Below are 21,674 nucleotides of genomic sequence, written 5' to 3'. Positions count from 1 at the left end.
ATCGAATATGTACGTATCATGAAATATGTTAAATATATCTATTCGCGTTATTTTATCACTCGACATTCGAGACAGAATAGGATAAAAATAAGGCACAAATGTTTACGAGTGCTTCACATTTATTAAATTATTCTGCTCGTACTGCTTTGTTTAAATGTCACTCCGTGGGTCGCTAAAGCTTTGATCATTTCTCTTATATCGTTAGGAAAACGCGACGGAGTGATGAATTAGATTTTTGCCTCTTGAATAATTTTTATCTGGAAAATATACTAAAAGAGCGAAAATTTTTAACACGCTAATATTAAACACCGATGTTATATATTTCTTATTTAACTGAAGATTTCGAAATAACTTTATTTTAAGAGCGATGACGTTAATAAAATTATAATCATCAATTTATTACGATAATACTAAATTAAATTATCGGGATATTTATAATTACTCTTCTTATATTATAATCGACATTTTCTGTTAATAGTTAGCTTATAGCTTTTTTATTTAGATTATAGTTTATAAATAACATGTATTACGTAATTCGGAGCGTATTTTTTGGAGTGAAGTATTTCTTTTTGTGAAAAGATCAGCATAGGAGGGTTACCCTAGTAACCTAGTTTATTCCTGGGGGTTGAATAAACGGAGTTGAAACCAGATGACGTCATTCTCGACCTCATTTCCGGTTTCCCGGTGCAACCAGTTATCCAGCTCTGTGTCCCGTTGACCCGAAATTTCTCATGAATTGAAGGACGTTCGTTCACAACGAGTCGATCTGCCGTGCATGAATGAATTTTCCGCTTCAGTATCATTTTCTCGTGCTGAGAAAAAAAATTTGCACTTAAAGTAATTGAAGCGACTAATTGAATCGCGTATTCCATGTGTAACGCGATATCTATTATAATGAAAATTTATACGATTATCTTCATTATAATTATTATATTCTTTATAACTATCGTATTATCACACGTACCTAAAAGAACTTTGAACACACTCTCTAGAAATTCCAAATCCTCGATCAAGATAACATAATTTGATAAATCATTAGCTTCTTCAAACATGTCTATATTCCGTGAGATTAAAATCACTGATTAAAATTTAAATCTTTTAAACACTTTTTACATCACTTCTATAAACTCCCGCGCTTTTTATTTAATTTTTTTTTTAATAGTAGATCAGATCCGAGTATAGGATTTAATGGAAGCTTTCCAGCAAGAGACACAAATTGACACAAGAATAATCCTGTCCTTGTTCGATAATCAGTAAGAAACAAAGACAGAATGGCCGATATTCATAATCAGTTCTTATATTCAAGACCGTCTTAAGCTCAGTCTTGAGATGTCACGAACCAATCAGAGGGTCGCTTTTTAATACTTAAGACGATCTCGAAATAAAAATAGACTATGAATACCGGTCAGAATGACTCTTGTGTCGATTTGTGCCTCTGCTAGCAAGCTCTCATATTGTGATATCTCTCATTTTGTTTTTAATACTCTACCGATATTATTACAATCATATTTTTATTTCTTGCAAGATTGCAACGTAGTTATAAATTATTATAAATGTATTTGCGCTTGAACAATTTTATTTTCGCTCTAATCTACTTATAATTGCCCTGACCTTTGCGTGACATCGAGCCGACAATCGGTATCTCTACACGCATGCACGTATTGTGTAATCACTATTGATAAGACCTTAAGTCTATTTTACAACAGCTGTAAGTTGCATAATTGTGAGAGGTTATAATTATAAGAATTAACCAGTCACAGTCGAACATGAGGAGAATATTCGATTACGATTGGTCAATTTTTACAACTATAATCACTTGCAAACTACATCTTACAGCTGTTGTAGACTAAGCTTTAGCGTTATCGGTTAAAGATGTTTACGACTTAATGTCGTCAATTTATGTATAAATATCGGATGATGACAGTTGACTTTCTTAGTGTTCTCGTAACAAGATATTCAAGTGGATACGGACTGTACAATGGAATATTTAAGCTTCAATTTTTCAAGCAAGTCGCTTACTTTAAAGAAACGAGATACTCTTCTAAAACCAGCTGCAAATGAGGTCCTAATTAAAGTCGCATATTCCGGGATTTGTGGGACAGATCTTCATATTTTGGAAGTATGTTATCATTGTAAAAATTGTAAAAATAGATTATTTTTATTATCGAAATTGTAAAACGTAAAAAGTTACAATGATTCTAAATAATTGTCACGTACAATTATTTAGAGTCATTGTAACTTTTTTCTGCATTAATATAATAATTTTTATAAATATAATATCGTAATTTTTTTTATTGGTGATATCGTAGGAGATATAATTTATGCTATAAAAATATTTTATTATCTTAAAATACAAAAGTTTCAGACAAAATCCACATAGCACGGAGAGCTCATAAAATTTTTGTAACTTCATTTAAGCTTCAAAAAGAACTCCCCGGGAACTCCTATATCCGCTTTTTAGAGTTCCCTGAGAGTTTCATTTTGGTTCGCAGCTCTTTTTAATCTCCCCGAGAACTCAACAAAATGAACTACCTCCCAGTCAACACAAACTGAAAGTAACATAACGTCAGTTATAATTTCGTACTCTATAATATAAATGTAATATAACACGTGGTGTTACGTAATAGTTTTCAATATACATTTGTACAAAACATACATTGCGAGTCACAATCAGTAGCTGTTCGTTTTATTATAGACCGATTTTTATTTAATTTTTTTAAATTTAATTGCACTTCTATTTGAAATAACGTGATCTAAGATAAAAGTTAAAACTTTGTTGATTGTCTCATAGCATGATGTATTGTCTGACACACGAGTATACACATATATCGATATACATATACATACACGCTTTGATTTTGAAATAATGTAATTTTTTAGGGAAGCTTTCCCTGTAGAGAGGATGGACCTCTGACTCTTGGGCACGAGTTTGTAGGTACTATCGATGAAGTCGGATCTGAAGTGACCATCTTTAAAATAGGTCAACGTGTAGCTGTCGATCCTAATAATGCATGCGACAAATGCGATCATTGTCACAACGCGAATTATCATTATTGTAAATATGGTGGTATAAATAATACCATTGGCATCTTCAAAGATGGAGGGTGGGCTACGCACGCGCTTGTCCCTGAAACACAGGTACGCGACACATACAGAATACTTCCGGATGTAACTCATGTAATACTATATAGACAATAGGCCTTCGACCAATTTGATTTTTTCTTAGCAAAAATATCTGAGCACTAATACAGAGTGTACCATGAGAAGTTGCTGAAACTAATCAACTGTCGTTTTTAAATCCAATATTTTTTAATAGAAAACATTCGGCAGTTTTATTTACAATATCATTTAAAGACGATCGGAAACATTTATATCATTTAATAAATCTTATGTAATTAAAAAGACGGCTTAATGACGGCAAATCATCAATTTAATAAAAGGAGAATGAAAGCCTCATCATCGTATAATTAATAATTCCTATAAGAATTTGCGGTTTTCAATTCAGCAGAATATGGTAAAATGAGCAACAAAAGCGTGAGCGTACAAATTTAATATGACACACTATAAAAGCATTACGGTTCGAAAATTTAACTTCCACACAATAAGGATGCTGAGAATGATCTAATAAAAGGTTGAAACGATTATATATTTGTTATTTTGTACTAAACGACAATTTTGTATAAAATGTTATTTGTTACATTATATTGTTTGTCACATTAAGAACTAGTAGAGGTTGTCATGCTTCTTTTATTGAATTGTTTATTTAATAAATGTTTATAAAAATTGCTAAACTCTTAACGATATATATTTCGGAAATTTGAAAAACTTTATTTAACTTTTTTGTTTTCAAATGTTCTCTATTAAAAAATATTTTAATTTTTCTGTTCCCTATATATGTTTAAAAATAATAGCTAATTAAAATTTCAGCAATTTCCCATACGTTTACCTTGTAATTTTCGTAATATAAATAAATAACAAAAGTTTCAAATTAAAAAAACTGATTAAATAACATAACTATAATTATTTTTAGTAAAGTTTATTTTAATGGCATTTTAATTTAAAGCTATAAGAATATACCAAAAATATATCAAAAATTGAAAAGATATAACATAAATAGAGTGATCTCGATATTTTTATTGAAAGAAAGTTGGCTCTACCTATATAAATTGGTCAAAGCGAGATATCTATATTCGTCATTAATAAAACATATTTTGTACATGTAACCCTTCATTTTTATTATTTTCCATTCTGTTTTAATCATCTGTTTCATTTTTGCGTTATGATATCGCTCGCTTGATATTATCGGTGTTTACGATAGGTATATTTAATCCCGGAGGAAATTGAAATGCATCAAGCAGTGCTAAGTGAGCCGTTGTCGTGCATGGCTCACGGCTGGGATAGAATAAATCCTGTTAATGTAGGAAATAAGGTTCTGGTGATGGGCGCCGGTATTATAGGTTTATTATGGGCCTGTCTATTTCATTTGCATGGCCTGAGAAAGACTGTCACTATTAGTGAACCGCAACAAAAACGGAGAGAACTTGCTTCCAATCTTGGTAATATGAATGATGAAAAATTTGAATGAATATTGAAAATTTTTAAAAACTCTCCTCCCCCTCCCTCTTTCTTTCTCTAATGGCGATATATTTTTGTATATAGGTATCGATTACAAAGTTAAAAATCCGACGGAATTAAAAGAGGAGTTTGATTTAGCTGTGGATTGCTGTGGCAATGCTCCAGCCATGGAAATGGCTATGTCTTTGCTGGGTCACGGTGGTCGTTTATGCATATTCGGTGTCGCTAATCCAAAAGCAAAACTATCGATTGAACCATTTCAGGTAAACTTTAAGTCTTCTGAGAGTTATAAAGTTTTGATATTCTCTTACTAAAAATTATAATTATTATCCAGATTTACAAAAAGGAGTTGAGCATCATAGGCGTAAATATAAATCCCTACTGTTTTTTGAAAGGATTAGCTTTGGTGCAAGCAATGTCTGAAAAATATCTTAATTACAATAAGTTAGGAATCAAGATATATTCTTTGTCTCAATATAAAGAAGCCCTCGATGCATTGAAGAAGGGTGAGATAAGCAAAGCCGTTTTCAAGTTATAAAACAAAGTTTTGTTTGTACTAACAAGTTTCTGTATGTGTAATAAAAACAGATAAGAATATCTTCTTTTTATAAAATTTTATTACTTACTCTACACATAAATTTGGCCAAGTATATAAATGGATGGAGTTTTAATTAATAAATTGTAATATCATAAGTACAAAAATGAATACGATATATATATATATATAAACTTTACCACTGATATAGCCATAGTATATTTGATAATATACAGTTGTTCACAAGATATATAAATACTACAATTATTATAAATATTACGAGTATCATGGCGTCGAGTTTTAAATACAAATTACAACAGCAATTAAATTAGCAAGTATAAAATTGGAAACTTGAATAAAACTGTATAACAGTGACAATCTTGCAATATGTTGTTGGCTCTGACTAATTTACAAAAAATCTTATCTCGTTTAAAAAATTATTAATAAATGAAATGGTCGTATATTGAATAACATAATTTAATGAATAGAACACACTTTGGCTCCATCACTCTGTTCAAGCATATTTACTTAAAAAATATATATATATATTCAAAAATTGTTTTGTTAAAAAGTTATTAAAAAATAAATAATATATATATATTCCTTTTATTTTCTAAGATAAAATCGAAAATCTGTGCGAAAATGTATACTGCCGAAACAATGTATAAGAAAGTGATTAACTTTGATTGTTAATAACTTTAATAGATAACAAGCGACAGCTAAACAAATGTTGTGAATGACGTGACTCTAAGTTCCTTAGAGCCACGTCATTCACAATATTTGTCAACTTTATTTAAATCAGTGAGATCGCCATTGCTATGTAGTTTTATCGAAACTTGTAAAGAGTATATAAAAACTTACTGAGATTCTTTTTATTCAGATTTCTGTTCTTTACTTTCTCCTATCAAGTTATATATATGTATGTGATACGTCTTGTTAAAAGAGATCATGATTTTAAATGTGCAGTAAGTAGAAATACGTGCTTGATAAAACGAATAAAGTTATGTTACATACGTACAAATAATGTACGTATAGGTAATGTTTTACATTATACACATGTGCATAATTTTACTTCTAACATAAATTACATTTTTATATCACGAACAAGGCACTAACATCAACATTGTTTTCTTTGTTCATGACATTCCAAATTTTTTATTATAACGGGATAGATAGATAATTTTACAAATCCGTATTGTCGATTTGCGACTACTAATAACTATAAATAATATAATAGGTTTCGTAACATTATCATATTTTACTTCTCCATTGTCTATCAGTTGTATCAAATCCAAGTTCTTATTTTGGCCGTGTTCCGATATGCTACTATTGAAAATCTGTAGTATACGTAACATAAACTGTAGATTATTTAGTACTTGCAATGTATCTATATCAGAACACGGCTTATATTGTCTATGCTACGTTACATAACATCGGATGCTATCATAAATGTGTACCGGTATGTTAGTCTGTATATTACCAACATTTGTATATCGTTGGTGTCTATATTCATAAGAGTACATGAATTATTAATTTTTATTCTAATATATATAATTAAAATATCAACAAATATCATATTAGCGTGACAAATTTAGAATCATGTCATGCCCCTTTTCTGGAATGTCTTATCAGACTGAACTCCCCAATTACATTTAATATTTAAATAAAGTTAAAATTTCGATGTAAAAATTGACTGAATCCGCCAATTATATTTAATATTTAAATAAAGTTAAAATTTCGATGTAAAAATTGAGCGGCGTTATTACGCATGTTATATAAAAGGGGTCAATTGTAAAAATTAAAAGAATCTTTTATAAATTCAATATAAAAATTAAATATAAAATATGTATATGTATATATTTACATACATATTAAAAATTTACTTTACAAATATGAGAGTACCGTAAAAATCCAAAGCGTAAGTAATGATTTAATAAAATTTCTATCGACAAGTTCTATTATATAACAACTGTACTGTAGTGACACGATGTGTCACGATATGCACGTTTTTCATCAATGATAAATTATCCCACTTGTAAATAACTATAAAAATAATTACATAATACAAATGTAGAAAATAAGTTTAGTAAAATCATAATTGAGGCCCCTTACAGCTTAGATTTTGGTTTTACAGCGTTATTGTAATAACAATAAAACTGATGGTTGCATAGAGCCATTTTAAGAAGCCACATCGACTTGCTCCTGCCCATCGAAGGCCCGGATAGTTAATATTTGGCGTAGAAATTTCTGTAAATATCAAACATACGTGTATATGTACAAATATGCATATAGAAATCAATTCAAGGTTTACAATCATACGATGTCTAAACTATCATTACTGCCAGCGCTACCATCCAGTCACTTATAAGTCTTTTTGTCACCGTTTTTGCTAAGTCACCAAAATTGATTACTATAGTCACTTTTTCTTCCTGACCTTATATGAAATTTATAAAAGATTACTATATATACTTTAGTTGTTTCTTTTAATAACAAATTTCTATTCGCTCACTGTTGCTGAGTACTGGACACGTATTATGGAACTATTTGGAATAGATTCCGATTGTTCAATTAATTTCTATTTTTTAAGGATAATCAAGAGGGTAACAGAATAATTCTAATATTTTAGTCTGATGACTCTGCATCACGAACCGAATGCTTAAATACAAACGACGTGGCTGATAATCTATTATATTGCCGGAAAAAAAAGATGAAAACGATTGCTAATTAATGTACAAAAAAATGTACTTGACCTTTTGCAATCAGCTCGAAGACATGGGCTGCGTTTAGGGAGTGTGCTATCAATGCTGTTGCATCATTCTATTTTATCTTAGTTTTATATAATATTCTAATAAACAATAAAGATAGAATGACGCAATAATATTGATAGCGCGCTTCCTGAACGCAGCCATAGTCCATTCAGCACTGAATTACTCGTCAAAGTTGACAATCGGCTGAGTCTGTAAAACTTATTTAATTTATGTTAATTAAAAGGTAATTAATTTCAAGGAATCAAAATGACATTAACTCACATATATAAAAAAGAATTAATAAGTAAATAAGAATAATCCAAATTTAAAGAAGTAACACAAAGAAAACTAAATTATTTGTTATTTTTTACAAAAAGATTTATAAGTCCACCGTCAACTCCTGAGGATTAAAAGATTAATAGTTAAAAATATTAAGAGAGTAAATTTTGTACAGACACCTTGTGTATATCAGCGGCAGTCTGTGACTAAATTGTAAGTTTCCACTAAGAGTTCGAACCGGGTCATTCACCCCTGTCATTCTGTAAGAGGGGAATACTCGACTGTAAGTTGGTTGGTTCTTGCATTCTGACCCGGCTTGAACCCTCGGTGGAAACTAGGCCTGTCTGAAAGGTTTGTCCCTTTTTCATTTCTATCGATGTATCGAATTTATCGAAGTATTGTGTTACTAGGGACAAGTCGAAACCTAATTTTTACGCCCTCGAAACTATACTAACTAGACTTTGTGAGATCAAAATTCTCGAAACTCTCGAAACTCGAAACTTACAAAATGAAATGTTAATTAAAAAAAAAATAGTGCAAAAAATTATGTAGAAGATTCATAAGATAATAAACAAAAATTGTTAAAATGATTTATTTTTCATTAAAATATTGATAAACTGCCAAATTGGTTGAAAAGTAGGTTATTATTCATTTGCAACCTTATCACCATTACCAGACTCTCTGTATATACTAACTAGACTGCCGATTGCTTGTTGTGTGCGTTATCTCTTCTACATACTGTATCCCTCCAACGTGCTGATTCTGTTACGTCCCAAAATTAGCACTTCTATCTGAGGCTTTCCAGAGTTTCAATGACAAAAATAGCGCGAAGTTTCGAGTCCTCGAAACTTTCCAGACATTCCAATATATCCCATTCCTAATTGTTATCCTTTTTCGCTATTGATTCTCTCGCTGCGCTTATTTTATGAGCAGTTATTCATTACATATTTTGTATTATTTAGGAGTTATTTTAAGTATAATAGTAATAAATATAATAGTATATGATTATAATTGTACACATTTATAAGTATTTAGGCATTTAGCAAGCATAAAAAATAAAAAATTAAAACTAAACACTGTGCGCGAGTATTTAAAAAGATCTCTTGTTAAAAAAGTCACTATTTTACTTTTTTGGAGAATTGGTAATTGGATAGTGGCGCTGCAAGAAAAATGTACGTGAAAACATGACTTACCTCGTTAACATTGTGATTAATAAAACTAAAATTACCAAAGGTCCGGAAGAAACTGGAATTACGCCAGTTCCCTGATGAGCTTGACCACAAGCTGGCGGGCAAACAGGGATAATGCTTTCTGTTCAAACAAAAGAGACAACAAATCTAGTACATGCTAGCTATGAAAATAAAAATCGACTGGCTAAGGGAAAAAGATGAAAATCGAAAAATAAGAAATTATACTAACAAAAATATAAAAAATACACATTGATATAAATACACATTGATAATTGAAGATTGAAAATTATGTTGAGGTAACGCGATGATCTACTATTTTCATGCACAACTATTATTTTGATAAAAAATTTGTATCCAAGATACAGATAGTAAATTCATTCCAACTATAGACACTGTCTACAGCTAACATGTAATATATAAAAATACATAAAGGTTACTTCTTTTTACATTCTCTTACCGAAAAGCTCGACTTTCGTTTCAACAGTGCCTAATTTGTTGGCTGCACGACATATGTATTCTCCATATTGCCGCTTTTCTATGGTAATAACTCGAATCGTTGTGTCAGTATATTCATCCGCGGTCGCAAAATGTGATATGCTGTAATGCTGATTATTTGACAACTGTACGTTGTCTTTGAGCCAGATGATAGCTGGCGGAGGATATGCTTCTACGTGACATTCCAAATCCATATCGTACTGCAAAGCTTGTCCGAGTCGTGGCCTAGGAGCTGTGATTACTGGCGCGAATTCAACCTCAACGTTAATATTACGTCTGGCACCGCGTCCAACGCCATTCTCAGCGATGCAGTAATACGTTCCGCGATCCTCTTTTCGTATGGCAGATATTTTTAACGTGTTGCCACTGCAACGTTTTTGAATTATACAATACATAAAATATTGCTTGTTAAGTATTCAATAATATAATAATAATAATAATAATAATTTACTTAGTTAATAATTTACTTAGTTATCGTACCGATAGATTGAGCCTCCGGTGGGTAAAATAGCATTGTTTTCTCTACGCCACGATATTCTTGGTGGCGGAAAGCCATTGGCATAGCATTCCAATACGACAGGTTGTCCTTCACTAACCACCAGGGATTGGGTCGAGTTGTCGCTAATTATCGGTTGCCTCCGAACCGATAATTCTACTTCTGCACTTACAAGATTACTTACAGATATTTGTATTCTACATTGATAACCTCCAGCATCTGTTTCTTGTATATCTTTAATCTAAAACGTTAGTTGCGTATTAATTCCACTGTCCACATTATTAATGAACGAGTGCCATAATTAGGAACATTTCAAAATGAAATCTTACTTGTAAAATATAGGAGCTAGACGCTGTATCATGTTTAAGGGCAAATCTACTGTCTCTGATTATCAATGCAGTGCCAGTAGAAAGTGCGACTTGCTCGTGTAAGTTTTCTTTATTGACCTTTATCCACAAAACAGGATAATCCTGCGCATACTGAACGGAGCACACTAGTTCTACGGTTTCTCCGATATCCTTAATTTGTTCCTGCGATATGTAAGATATTGTCGGACTACGCTGAGCCGCAACTGAAACAACGTGAAATCTATGATTTATCGTGTACAGGCTAAATCAAGCTGTATGATTGTGTGTTGAATGACAAAAGGAAATTTTCCAGTTCGAATATGACATTATTACATATCGGAATGGTTGTGTTGTGTACTTCTGTGATGCATGCGTATGATGTGCGTGCGAAATTGTGTTCAACAAATGTTCGTACCTGTTTGCAGAAACACGCATATCAAGGCTAGAATAACACGCCTATGCATTATGACACACCCAACACGTTCCCTACTATGAGTTTATCGCTCTCGTTCTCGAACAAGGAATCTTCCCTCCTTTCTGATTTAAATTCAAACAAACATTTGACTATCGTGAAACGAGGAATCGCGATCAGCACGAGGGAACGTAACGCGCATAAACTTCTCTGTAGGCGTATACAAAAGCACGAAGTGTCCAGATGACCGTTAACTTACCACACGCTTGGTAAACATGGCGAATGATGCTACGTCTTTAGTCAAGTACGAGATGAAATTTTACTCTATCACTAATTCAGATTTCCACTGCAATTGTCGATATACCTAACTTAATTTAAAATCGCGATGGGTAATTACGAAATCGTAACTAATCGGTACAACGTTTCACAAATAATCTCCATAAATTATTGATGCAACTCGATCATTCTCGCGATTGATTTGAACATTTGAATGTCTCGTTTAAGTCATGTTTACACTATTTGAAAGTGTGTATCTTGCGAGTAAAGTTTTTAAGAAAGAATTATAAAAAAGAGAATTTTTACTTTTTGCATTTCGATAAAAATTCCGATGTAACAGATAATATTATTTTCAATCCTATAAATCTAACCTATCTGTGTTTGATTTTTATACTTATAGACAGGAAAATCCTTTTGATATATTTAAACATGCGGAAATAAAAACTAGATACACATATACACTAACCAATAATAATGAAAAAAGGAAAAATAGTAGAACAAAAAAAATTTAAGTAAAAATATATTTTTAGATAACATTAATAAAATTTATGAACATTATAAAGTTAATGCACCTTAATACACGCAAATAATTAATAATCTTAATTTTTTATATAAATATATATTTTTCATATAATATCAATTTGTAAAACTTGATTTTAATCCAACTTGATTTTAATCTACTACGAATAATTTCAGACAATTCTATTTCCTCATAAACTTAAACAACATTATTTTTAAAGAATCTGATAAAATCTTTATACATCTCGTTATACATCTAATTCGCCGATACAGGATTAACGATCAAGATAATAAAGTAACGTACGTTTGCTCAAATAAACGCTAATTCAGAGAAATCAGTGCTGAACTCGTTCGACTGAAATGTAATACTTTCTTAATAAGTAAAGAGAACAACGTGAAGAAATAACCTTCGGTTATTAATGTTGGCTCATGACAAAACGGCGAATGTGGGTGTCGTGTAGACATGCGCGTTTTTATTCTGTCTGTGAACCGTATACGAAGACGATTCAAGTTCAAGCTCAAAACAGGAGTCGATGATGCGTTTAATGCGACATACGTGTTGTGTCCATTAGGTAACCATAGCAATTCCGAAAGCCTCGACATTCCACCGCTTGACCGCTTTCACCCCCGCAACGGGTGAAATCTTCGCCTTCGAAGGCGAAGGTAATAATATACGTACACCCTCACAGAATATGTGCGACCACGTAGATGAGGAGGGTTACTGCCGGGGCGATACGTGTGCGATATATAAGTATTGTTCCTGTTGTCCTCTGTGGTCAGTATATCTCATACCACCGTCGCGAAAGAACGATTCGTCCATATGAATTTGTTCTCTAATAGTTCCAAAAGAAAAAAACATTAAGAATGTACACGTAAATCACGCTCCACTTCTCCTCGTTTCTATCAATCGAAATGAATTAATTACCCGCCCACGACAGAGAGACGGTTTAAAAAGGAAAAAGAAATTTTAATAGTAATTTGGAAAAATATTGTTAAAATTCAAAGTGTTATTAAAAAATCAAGATGAAGGAATGAAGGCGAATATAGCGGGGATAGCAATGTTATTCGTTGATTAATCCAAATGTGAATTCGAAAAGTAACGAATATGATCGATGCAATGTGGAATTAAAACATATTAGTGATGATCCAACATGTTTCGTTGCATAAAAATATTCTCGAGACGATTAAATGGACGAGGCTTCTTCGAAGTGTCTTCTCTCGTACCTCCATAAAAAGATTTCGAATACAAAAAACGCTGATCACCACTGTTTCTTTAAGCGAGGTTGATTCATGCTCGATTCATAATTAAACAATTGTTCTTCGATGCGAGGCCACCGCCGTTATCTAAGCTATCAATATTGATCGATGCTCATTTTTTCTTGCGATTAATTACAAGATGCGATCAAGAAAATTCGTCGAAAGTGTTTAAAAGCGCTTCGATGGATATCTAAACAGCACTAGGGAAATATCAGATTCCTGAGATAATTCTTTTGGGAAATGAATTCTTTTCTACTCATCGCACGCAGATCGATAAATAATCATTGGAACAATCATCGTGAAAAATTGTTGTTTTCGACCAGAGAAAAGATGTTATCGGACCAATCGACGTTTCGAACATTGTCCATCGAAAGTTTTCCGGTCTTCGCGAACGTACCCTAAAAGAAATTCGAAGAGATCAGCATGGATGATAACAAGCTGCAAGTAGACGATGACAGCCAGGTATACTTAGCACCGTTCCAAAAATCGGTTTTGCATCCCGCGCATGTGAGAATATTTCTCATAGTGAGTTATCGTTTAGTAATATAAATATATATAAATACGTAAAGTACTACGTCCCCGAAGAGTAGAACGAGTACGTGTATATAAAGAAAATTAAACAAATGATAACACGAAACGTTTACATATTTATGAGTTCGCATTTTCAATATCTAAGTAATCCATCTAAATAGAGAATACACGTGTCTTAATGATACACCTAAAACTAGGATCGATATCTCTGCATCTATCGTCTCGTGAAGGGACTGTAAAGCAAAAAAGTATTCATTATCTCAAATTTATATATGCAGGTTCGGAAAGTAACTTGTTACTTGTGAAGTTACAGTTAGAGCTATTTTTTTAGTAACTGTAACTATACTGTAATTTAATAGTTACTTTTATAGAGTTACTTTTTATATTTTAAACTTACTCGACAACATATCGGCTGATCAGAATTAAGTGCTCAGTGAACACTGTAACTGTTTCATGTGCTTGGAATATACTTTTATCCCCGATACTTCATGGTAACAAATTTTTTGCAAGAACATATGTATATCATATTTAAATATAAACGATATTAAATATATATATATATAATATATATCTATACGAAAAATATTCACATGTTTCTTTCTTTCGAAACTTTGGTATAAGAAAAATAATAATCTTTACGAGATATTTTATATTTCATGTCAAAATGTGCCTGACTAAAGTATAAAACGTTTTGTAAACTATTGATTTTTTATATTTCCACTTTAATACTCTTATATGCATAATAATTATAGCAATATTATGTAAAAAAATCATATAATTCTATTTAAAAAATGGCCTTTACATGACCATAAGAAATGATTTTTTCGAAAATTAAAATTTTATCATTATTTGTTCTCTTCAATATAACTTTTGTGTGTTTAAGACATTTTTATCTAAAATTGAAATAAAATAAAATTTTGAAAGATATTGTTTAAAATATAGGATTTATATAGAATATGTATATGAATTATATATGAGCAATTTTTTTTCTAATTTCTTTAAACTTGACATTTTATTTAAAAAAATGCAAAAATTATTCTTTTAATTATTTTTTTTGTCTTATTATTATTATTTTTTTTGTAGCAAACAATATAATTTTACAAAAGAAAGAAACATGAATATATATAATTTATTCTATGTATTTACATATATTTTTAAATAAAATCAAAATTTTTTTAAACTAAAATGTAATTATATCACACTTTCTAAATATTTATATTAAGAATTAAACGAAAGGTCTTTTAATGTGTGAACGTATTAATTTCTTATAAATAATATAGCATATGACCGAATGTTGAAGTATAATAAGTGAAGTAATTTAACAATTTTAGAAATGTAAGATTTTTATATTTAAAATAATAGTGCAAAAATTACAAAAACTTAACTGAAAAGTAACTGAAAAATAATCACATTATTTTCTAAGTGATTATAATTGTAAAACCTAAGACATAATTGAAAGCATAGGCAATAGGAACAGCTGGAACAGGGAATAAGATATTTTAACCTATCAGAAATTGTGTATAGATGCACGCGCGGTTTTTGATAGATTGAAATTTATTATTCCCTGTTCTCTCTCTCCTATTGCTTGTGTTTTTCAATTGTGTCTCAGGCTTAACGTGTTTAAAATTAGTAGTTTGTAACAGTAACTAGTTACTTTTTGAAATAAAAAACTGTAACTGTAACTAGTTATTCTTACAAAGGCTGCGTTCCGATATTCACTGTCAGTGCTTAAAGCCTATAGTGCACATAACGCAAACTATAAATTTTCAATGGCAGTGAATATCGGACGCACCTAAAGTAACTTTCTCATTTCTATCTATATGTATATATTCGCTGAGTCTAATTACTAGTATAATTGGCGTAATACCTATTCTTTTTCTGCTACGTAGTACATTAGCAGAAACTAATGTTGATTTTTAATGTTTAAAAGCGATTAAAGTATCGATCCTCTGACCATTTTATTCTTCGCTAATTCATTTCTATCTCTCGCTCGTATCGTCACTGATTCCATTAGATATATAAGACTAAAGCTTCGACAATGACGTGAAAAATCATATAAACGTCATTGTCGAAGCTTTAGTCTTATCTAATGGAATCAGTGACGATACGAGCGAGAGATAGAAATGAATTAGCAAAGAATAAAATAGTCAGAGGATCGATACCTTAATCGCTTTTAAAGCGATATATAAATATATAATATATATATATATATATGAACTGGCAGGTAATAATTCACTGGAAATGCTATAAGTGTCTGAATAATTTCAGCAAAACCACACTCAAAGGCGTAGCAGTTGGAGCACTTTTCTTCATCCCGACGATAATAGCCCAGTCGAGCATCCATTCAACGATGAAAAATCAAGCGGAAACTCCGGCACCTCTCGCGCATCCTCAGCCAGATCGACCAAGACACCGAGGACCAATGCGCCGAGATCTCCGGGGTTAACTTCCTCTGTCTATCCGAATAAGGATATAATTTATGAGTCCGACAAAAACGGTTCATTGGCCGGTGGAACGCCGGCGAGTGTCAAGAGAAAATTGTCGAGGGCCAGTGTGTATCCATCTGGAACGAATTTGATCGCACAGGATCATGCCTTTGGTAAGAATTAAGTTGGTGTTAACCGAAACGCTAAGCAGCGACGGGATCTTGTTGCAAGGCTGACATGATACGTTCGATAATGAACGATTGTCAATGTTCTCGAGTCGCCCCAAGCTTTAAACACGCGAGATTCCGTTTACTCAACAACATAGGGAAACTAATTTTAGCTAATCACCCTTATGTAACGTTTTAATATGGAATTTGTTAGTTAGACATAAATTGGATGTGCGATACGATCTACGCGAAATGTGTAAAGAATAAAACGAATCATAAGAAACAGGCGGTTGTCCATAACAGTAATAAAGCTATGTCAGTAAACCTCGATCAATATGCGTACGAATGTCAGCGTGTCACGAATATCGGATATTAATAATGCAACGTTTGACTCGGCTCTAGTATTATCATCCTACAAATGTGCGCTCTAACTTCCCAGTTAACTTTTTGCTCTTTTTTCGTAATAGCGTCCCACTTTTGCGAAATTATAGACATTATTATAAGAACGCTTTCAAGGTAAAACAAATTGAGCGACGACTTGAAATAAAAAGTTTACAACATGTACATTATTAATTCGCTGTAATTTGCCAAGTATATGATATTTTCATCAAAATGACCGGAAAAACGTAGTCGGCTAATGCCCGTTTCTACTAATGTAGATTAATTTTAATCTCGGTTTAACTTGCTCTTCATCTTTTTCTAATTTTTAGAACTAGAAAAAGATGAAGAGTTAGTTGAACCAAAATTAAATAAGTCAAAATTTGAAGAATCATAAACGTATGCTAATGTTTATAATTTTATTTAAACTGGACAAGGTCCCAAACTCACGACACCCGCTACTCCGGAAATCAACCCCTCGCTACCGGATACGCCAGTTTCGCTGGATTTCGCTGAAACCGCCGGGGATTCATTGCCACCGAAAGAAACAGAAGTCGATCTTGAAGTACTTTATTTTCGGTGAGTAGTTGTCTATCACAGTAATGTGTCACAAGGTTATTTTAGTTTCCCCTCGTTTAGGCTTAGACAATCAAGTGCTGAGACGAGTATATATATAGATGGACGTAGTCAGTCGTTTCTATTATTACAAGCTTAATACAATTACCTAGAATGTTAGCGATCCTTATCATTTTTTTATTATCACACGCGCAAGCAAACGACTCAGGGAAAGAAAATGCAAAGGGTCGTTTAGTTCGGAGGTGCTTTATTTTTAGAAACTAGAACATGTTTGGATAAAATATACATATACGAGAGAAACATTATTATCTACAAATTAGGTCATCTTTCGAAAGGATGTTTTAATGTTTCGCGACTAATATTAACCGATTCGATTTAATTTTAGCGATGGTCATCGAAGAATCGATATGGTATTAGTCTATCAGGAAGAGAATGAAGGAGTCATGACTGAATTAGAAGCTCGTCGACGAGAGCAGAGACGAGTGTTTCAACAAAATCTTTTGAAAGAAGGCCTGCAATTAGAGCTCGAGTCGAAGGAGAACTCATTTGATGGGAAAACGTACTTCTTAAAATTACATATACCTTGGAAAATCAAGGTGCAATATGCCGAAGTAATAGGTCTAAAACTACCTACAAAGAGATTCAAAACGATTCCTATGAAAACTTGGGTACATCTTTATTTTTAACCAGGCATGCGTTAGGCATGTTCTAAACGTCGCATTCTGTACCACGTAATATCTGAATTTTTATAATAGGATACAGACGATACCAAAGAAATATCGAAATTCTGGGCGCGATGGGCGCGCTGGGCCGAATGGCTACATAAGATACATACTTGGGATACGTCAAAATATCCCGAGGAACCACATTTTTATGACTACATAGATTCTAGCGATCGCGAAGAAAGGTATTTAAATAAAGAAATTAGATAGTTATCATGAAGCTTCATTATCGAATTTGATGTTTGGCAGGTTTATCGTAAAGGAGAGGGATAATGCTTATACGCCCGCCCAGAGATCGTTAATAGTAATGCAAATATTATTACGAGCGAGATATGACGAGAATCATGAGAAATCTGGTATTCGCAGGCTTTTAGCGGACGGAACGTATCTCGATTGTTTCCCTTTGCACGAGGGTCCTTATAATAAACCCATGCGCAACGGAGAGATTCTCGATAGATACTTGTTGTACTTAATATGGGCGAGACCTGCGCAATGGTAATAGAAAATAACTTTGGCTATTTTATATTGCATACTATTTGAGCGAAATTTTTTACATACATTTTCAGGTTTAAAAAACAACCGTTATGGTTAATAAGACGATATTTCGGTGAAAAAGTCGCTCTTTACTTCGCATGGTTAGGATTTTATACAAAATGTTTGTATCCACCAGCAGTGGTGGGATTTTTATGCTTTATTTACGGTCTTGGAAGCATGGATGGTGAAGATAATATTCCCAGCAAGGAAATATGCGATTCTAACAAAGCTGGTAAATGCCCTCATTATACAGAATATATTTGTATAAAAGTCTCTGTCGACAAATCATTCTGTAATGTTTATAATATTTCTAATTCTATGTAACGCAACATTTCAGGAAATATCACTCTGTGCCCTCTTTGTGATAAAGCGTGCACCTATCAAAGACTCGGTGATTCCTGTATATTCTCGAAATTAACTTACTTATTTGACAATCCCGCGACTGTCTTCTTCGCCATTTTTATGTCTTTTTGGGGTAAGATTTGAAAAAGAGTAAAATATTTTCTTCCACGAGATCGTGTTTTCCTATACGATTTAACTTTTTTCGATGTGATGTAACAGCTACTACGTTTCTTGAACTATGGAAACGACGACAAGCTGTGCTTGTTTGGGAATGGGATCTTCAAAATGCCGAATATGATGAAGAGCCCAGACCTGAATTCGAGGCGTCTGTTAAAACATTCCGAATAAATCCCGTGACGAAGGAAAAAGAACCGTATTTGCCCGCATTGTCTAAAGCCATCCGATATCTGGCTACTGGCTCGATGGTATTTTTTATGGTAATTATATCATGCATTTCCTCCTTTCCTTGATACACAATATCTCATCACAGATTATCATCATTTTTACTTTTGCGCAGATATGCATAGTTCTCGGTGCGGTTTTAGGAACGATCGTGTACCGTATTTCGTTGGTTGCCGTCTTTTACGGTGGAGGTGGTAGTTTTTTACAAAATCATGCAAAGATATTCACTTCCATGACCGCCGCCCTTATTAACTTGGTGATAATAATGATACTTACACGAATATATCATCGATTGGCTCGTTGGATGGTTAATTTGGAAAATCCGAGAACGCAGACGGAATACGAATCCAGTTATACATTTAAAATTTTTTTATTTGAGTTTGTCAACTTTTATTCTTCCTTGATTTACATCGCCTTTTTTAAGGTATATTAGCGTACAACATTAAACGACAACTCATATTGAATTCGTTTGAGTCTCATATTCATTTTTTAGGGGAGATTTTTCGTTCATCCTGGCGATGCAGATGCAAGAGCTTCGGAATTTTATCGCATTAAAACAGATGTATGTGATCCCGCTGGTTGCCTTTCAGAAGTCTGTATTCAACTTGCGATTATAATGATTGGTAAGCAATGCTTTAATAACTTTGTCGAAATATTGTCACCGAAATTGTGGAATTGGTGGCGCAAGAGAACGCAAGTCGCAGCGACAAAGAATCATGATAGAAGATATACCTGTTGGGAGAAAGATTATCAACTTCAAGACCCAGGGAGATTAGCTTTATTCGAGGAGTATCTAGAGATGAGTGAGTCTCTACTACTAATTTTAGGAGTATTTTTTTACAGACATTATTCTTTCTTTTTACGATGTTTATACAGTTCTGCAGTATGGGTTTGTAACATTATTTGTGGCAGCGTTTCCGTTAGCACCTTTATTCGCTTTATTAAATAATATCGCTGAGATAAGATTGGATGCATATAAAATGATCAAGGAGGCTCGAAGACCGTTAGCCGAGCGGGTAGAAGATATTGGCGCTTGGTTTGGTATTCTTAGAGGTGTAACTTACGTGGCAGTGGTATCAAATGTACGCACATATAAATTCGTCGAGTTGCACAAATCGCTCTAGCTTTTAATTACAATATATACATGTTCTAGGCCTTTGTTATAGCGTACACGTCCGACTTTATTCCACGAAGCGTGTACACGTTCGTTTATTCGCCAACTGAAAATTTGATAGGCTACATCGATAGCTCCCTGTCAGAATTCAGTACTTCCGATTATCGCGACGATATGAAGAGTGATGTGGAAGAGGAACATCCAGAGACGTGTCAGTATAGAGGCTACAGAAACGGTCCAGATGACCCTGTTGAGCCTTATGGGCTCAGTCCACAGTATTGGCACGTTTTCGCCGCGCGTTTAGCTTTCGTCGTTGTCTTCGAGCACGTTGTAAGTTGGCACACTCATTCTTCTATTAATAAAGCAATAAATTAGCTTCAATGCTAGGAAAATTTTTTTACAGGTTTTCGCACTTACCGGCATTATGAGCTACGTAATACCGGCTGTACCGCATTCTCTGACAACTCAGCTGCAACGCGAACGATTGATCGCTCAAGAAGAAAAGTACGACAAGGAAATAAGGGGGAAAGAAGACGAAGATGATTTACTTTCGGTTTTGAGAGACGCTGGAAGCATTGGAAGAGGAAACTGGGCCAGACGATTCAGTAAATTGAGCGACGTTCTAGATACTAACGCTGACGTCAGGCATAGCAAACGCAGCGATAGCTCTACAGTATGGGAAGTCCCGTAAAATCGAACGCGTTACTTTATATACATTCTATTCATAAAAATCAGGGTTACGTGAGAATAAGAAAAAAATAAAGCCAAATTCTCTCTATTTAAACATTTTTCTCCCTATTCTCAATATCATTTCCAAATAATTTAAGTCTAAGTTTATAATAAACTTAAACTTACGTTTTTTAACATCTTGTTTCTAATTATTACCAAATGTACTGTAAAAAAACGCAGATATAAGGTAAGAATTGCAAATACTGTTACACAATATACTTTTTTATTTTACATAATGCCATATTGTTTTTAATAGTATATACACACATATATTTATATATATGTATACGTGTTTTGTATATATATGTTCATTTCGATACACATTACTTTCTCTCTTACGTCTATTATTTAAAAATCTATGTTTATATATAATTACATTAACATATTTTTAATTGGAAACTATATCACAGTTGTGTTTAAAGGAGAGACGGGGATTTAAAGGAAGGAAGCCATACAGGTAACTGATACTGAGCGTAGTCTATTCAGTAAGATTATAAAATGTGATGAACACAAAGCACTATTTCAAACAATACACTTAAAAATTTATCCAGAGAATTGTCAGAATTATCAAATCATCACTTATAATATTTTTAACATTTTTTTCATTTAATTATTTTTTATTTGA

At 32.7% G+C, this 21,674-nt stretch overlaps 3 protein-coding genes across 7 annotated transcripts; 2 read left to right on the top strand and 1 right to left on the bottom strand.

Annotated features, from left to right (window-relative positions):
* Window positions 1–1,910: 1,910 nt before the first annotated feature.
* LOC108721092 (sorbitol dehydrogenase) lies at window positions 1,911–5,172 on the top strand. Its single transcript, XM_018445442.1, has 5 exons — window positions 1,911–2,119; window positions 2,881–3,138; window positions 4,319–4,556; window positions 4,660–4,838; window positions 4,910–5,172. Exons 1-5 carry the CDS (start codon window positions 1,979–1,981, stop codon window positions 5,111–5,113), a joined length of 1,020 nt encoding a protein of 339 aa, XP_018300944.1. The 5' UTR covers window positions 1,911–1,978; the 3' UTR covers window positions 5,114–5,172.
* Window positions 5,173–7,062: 1,890 nt separating this feature from the next.
* Lac (septate junction protein lachesin) lies at window positions 7,063–11,160 on the bottom strand. Of its 4 annotated transcripts, none has more exons than XM_018445441.1 (6): window positions 11,080–11,160; window positions 10,647–10,888; window positions 10,302–10,558; window positions 9,784–10,187; window positions 9,331–9,447; window positions 7,065–7,328 (listed from the first exon to the last, which is right to left on the bottom strand). In XM_018445441.1, the coding sequence occupies exons 1-6, from the start codon at window positions 11,126–11,128 to the stop codon at window positions 7,219–7,221; spliced, it is 1,179 nt and encodes a 392-aa protein (XP_018300943.1). In that variant the 5' UTR covers window positions 11,129–11,160; the 3' UTR covers window positions 7,065–7,218. The 4 variants fall into 4 exon arrangements, with proteins under 4 accessions (XP_018300942.1, XP_018300943.1, XP_018300940.1 ...); XM_018445438.1 differs by having other exon boundaries at window positions 7,264–7,357; window positions 9,330–9,447; XM_018445439.1 differs by lacking the exon at window positions 7,065–7,328 and adding an exon at window positions 9,218–9,295 and having other exon boundaries at window positions 9,365–9,447.
* A 2,249-nt stretch (window positions 11,161–13,409) lies between these two features.
* LOC108721089 (anoctamin-4) lies at window positions 13,410–21,081 on the top strand. 2 transcript variants are annotated; one of them, XM_018445435.1, is made up of 14 exons: window positions 13,410–13,590; window positions 15,928–16,258; window positions 17,068–17,209; window positions 17,592–17,874; window positions 17,962–18,113; window positions 18,178–18,423; window positions 18,495–18,694; window positions 18,800–18,937; window positions 19,024–19,241; window positions 19,322–19,630; window positions 19,700–20,009; window positions 20,083–20,288; window positions 20,360–20,650; window positions 20,724–21,081. In XM_018445435.1, the coding sequence occupies exons 1-14, from the start codon at window positions 13,552–13,554 to the stop codon at window positions 21,009–21,011; spliced, it is 3,153 nt and encodes a 1,050-aa protein (XP_018300937.1). In that variant the 5' UTR covers window positions 13,410–13,551; the 3' UTR covers window positions 21,012–21,081. The 2 variants fall into 2 exon arrangements, with proteins under 2 accessions (XP_018300937.1, XP_018300935.1); XM_018445433.1 differs by having other exon boundaries at window positions 13,410–13,653.
* The last annotated feature ends 593 nt before the right edge of the window (window positions 21,082–21,674 follow it).

This window comes from Mycetomoellerius zeteki, unplaced genomic scaffold (assembly GCF_001594055.1).
Source record: "Mycetomoellerius zeteki isolate Tzet28-1 unplaced genomic scaffold, Tzet1.0 scaffold159, whole genome shotgun sequence".
Taxonomy (NCBI): Eukaryota; Metazoa; Arthropoda; class Insecta; order Hymenoptera; family Formicidae; genus Mycetomoellerius; species Mycetomoellerius zeteki.
Note: the sequence above shows the minus strand (reverse complement) of the source record. Positions and strands in the feature narration are given on the sequence as shown.

Excerpts from the sequence above, each read along its gene's own strand:
- LOC108721089 (XM_018445433.1), top strand. The coding sequence starts at position 13,552 with ATGGATGATAACAAGCTGCAAGTAGACGATGACAGCCAGGTATACTTA. Across the intron at positions 18,424-18,494 it reads TGGGCGAGACCTGCGCAATG|GTTTAAAAAACAACCGTTAT; the intron begins GTAATAGAAAAT and ends ATACATTTTCAG. Across the intron at positions 18,695-18,799 it reads ATGCGATTCTAACAAAGCTG|GAAATATCACTCTGTGCCCT; the intron begins GTAAATGCCCTC and ends GCAACATTTCAG.
- Lac (XM_018445441.1), bottom strand. The coding sequence starts at position 11,128 with ATGCATAGGCGTGTTATTCTAGCCTTGATATGCGTGTTTCTGCAAACA. Across the intron at positions 10,889-11,079 it reads ATGCGTGTTTCTGCAAACAG|TTGCGGCTCAGCGTAGTCCG; the intron begins GTACGAACATTT and ends ACGTTGTTTCAG. Across the intron at positions 10,559-10,646 it reads CTAGCTCCTATATTTTACAA|ATTAAAGATATACAAGAAAC; the intron begins GTAAGATTTCAT and ends CTAACGTTTTAG.
- LOC108721092 (XM_018445442.1), top strand. The coding sequence starts at position 1,979 with ATGGAATATTTAAGCTTCAATTTTTCAAGCAAGTCGCTTACTTTAAAG. Across the intron at positions 4,557-4,659 it reads AGAACTTGCTTCCAATCTTG|GTATCGATTACAAAGTTAAA; the intron begins GTAATATGAATG and ends TTTTGTATATAG. Across the intron at positions 4,839-4,909 it reads TATCGATTGAACCATTTCAG|ATTTACAAAAAGGAGTTGAG; the intron begins GTAAACTTTAAG and ends ATTATTATCCAG.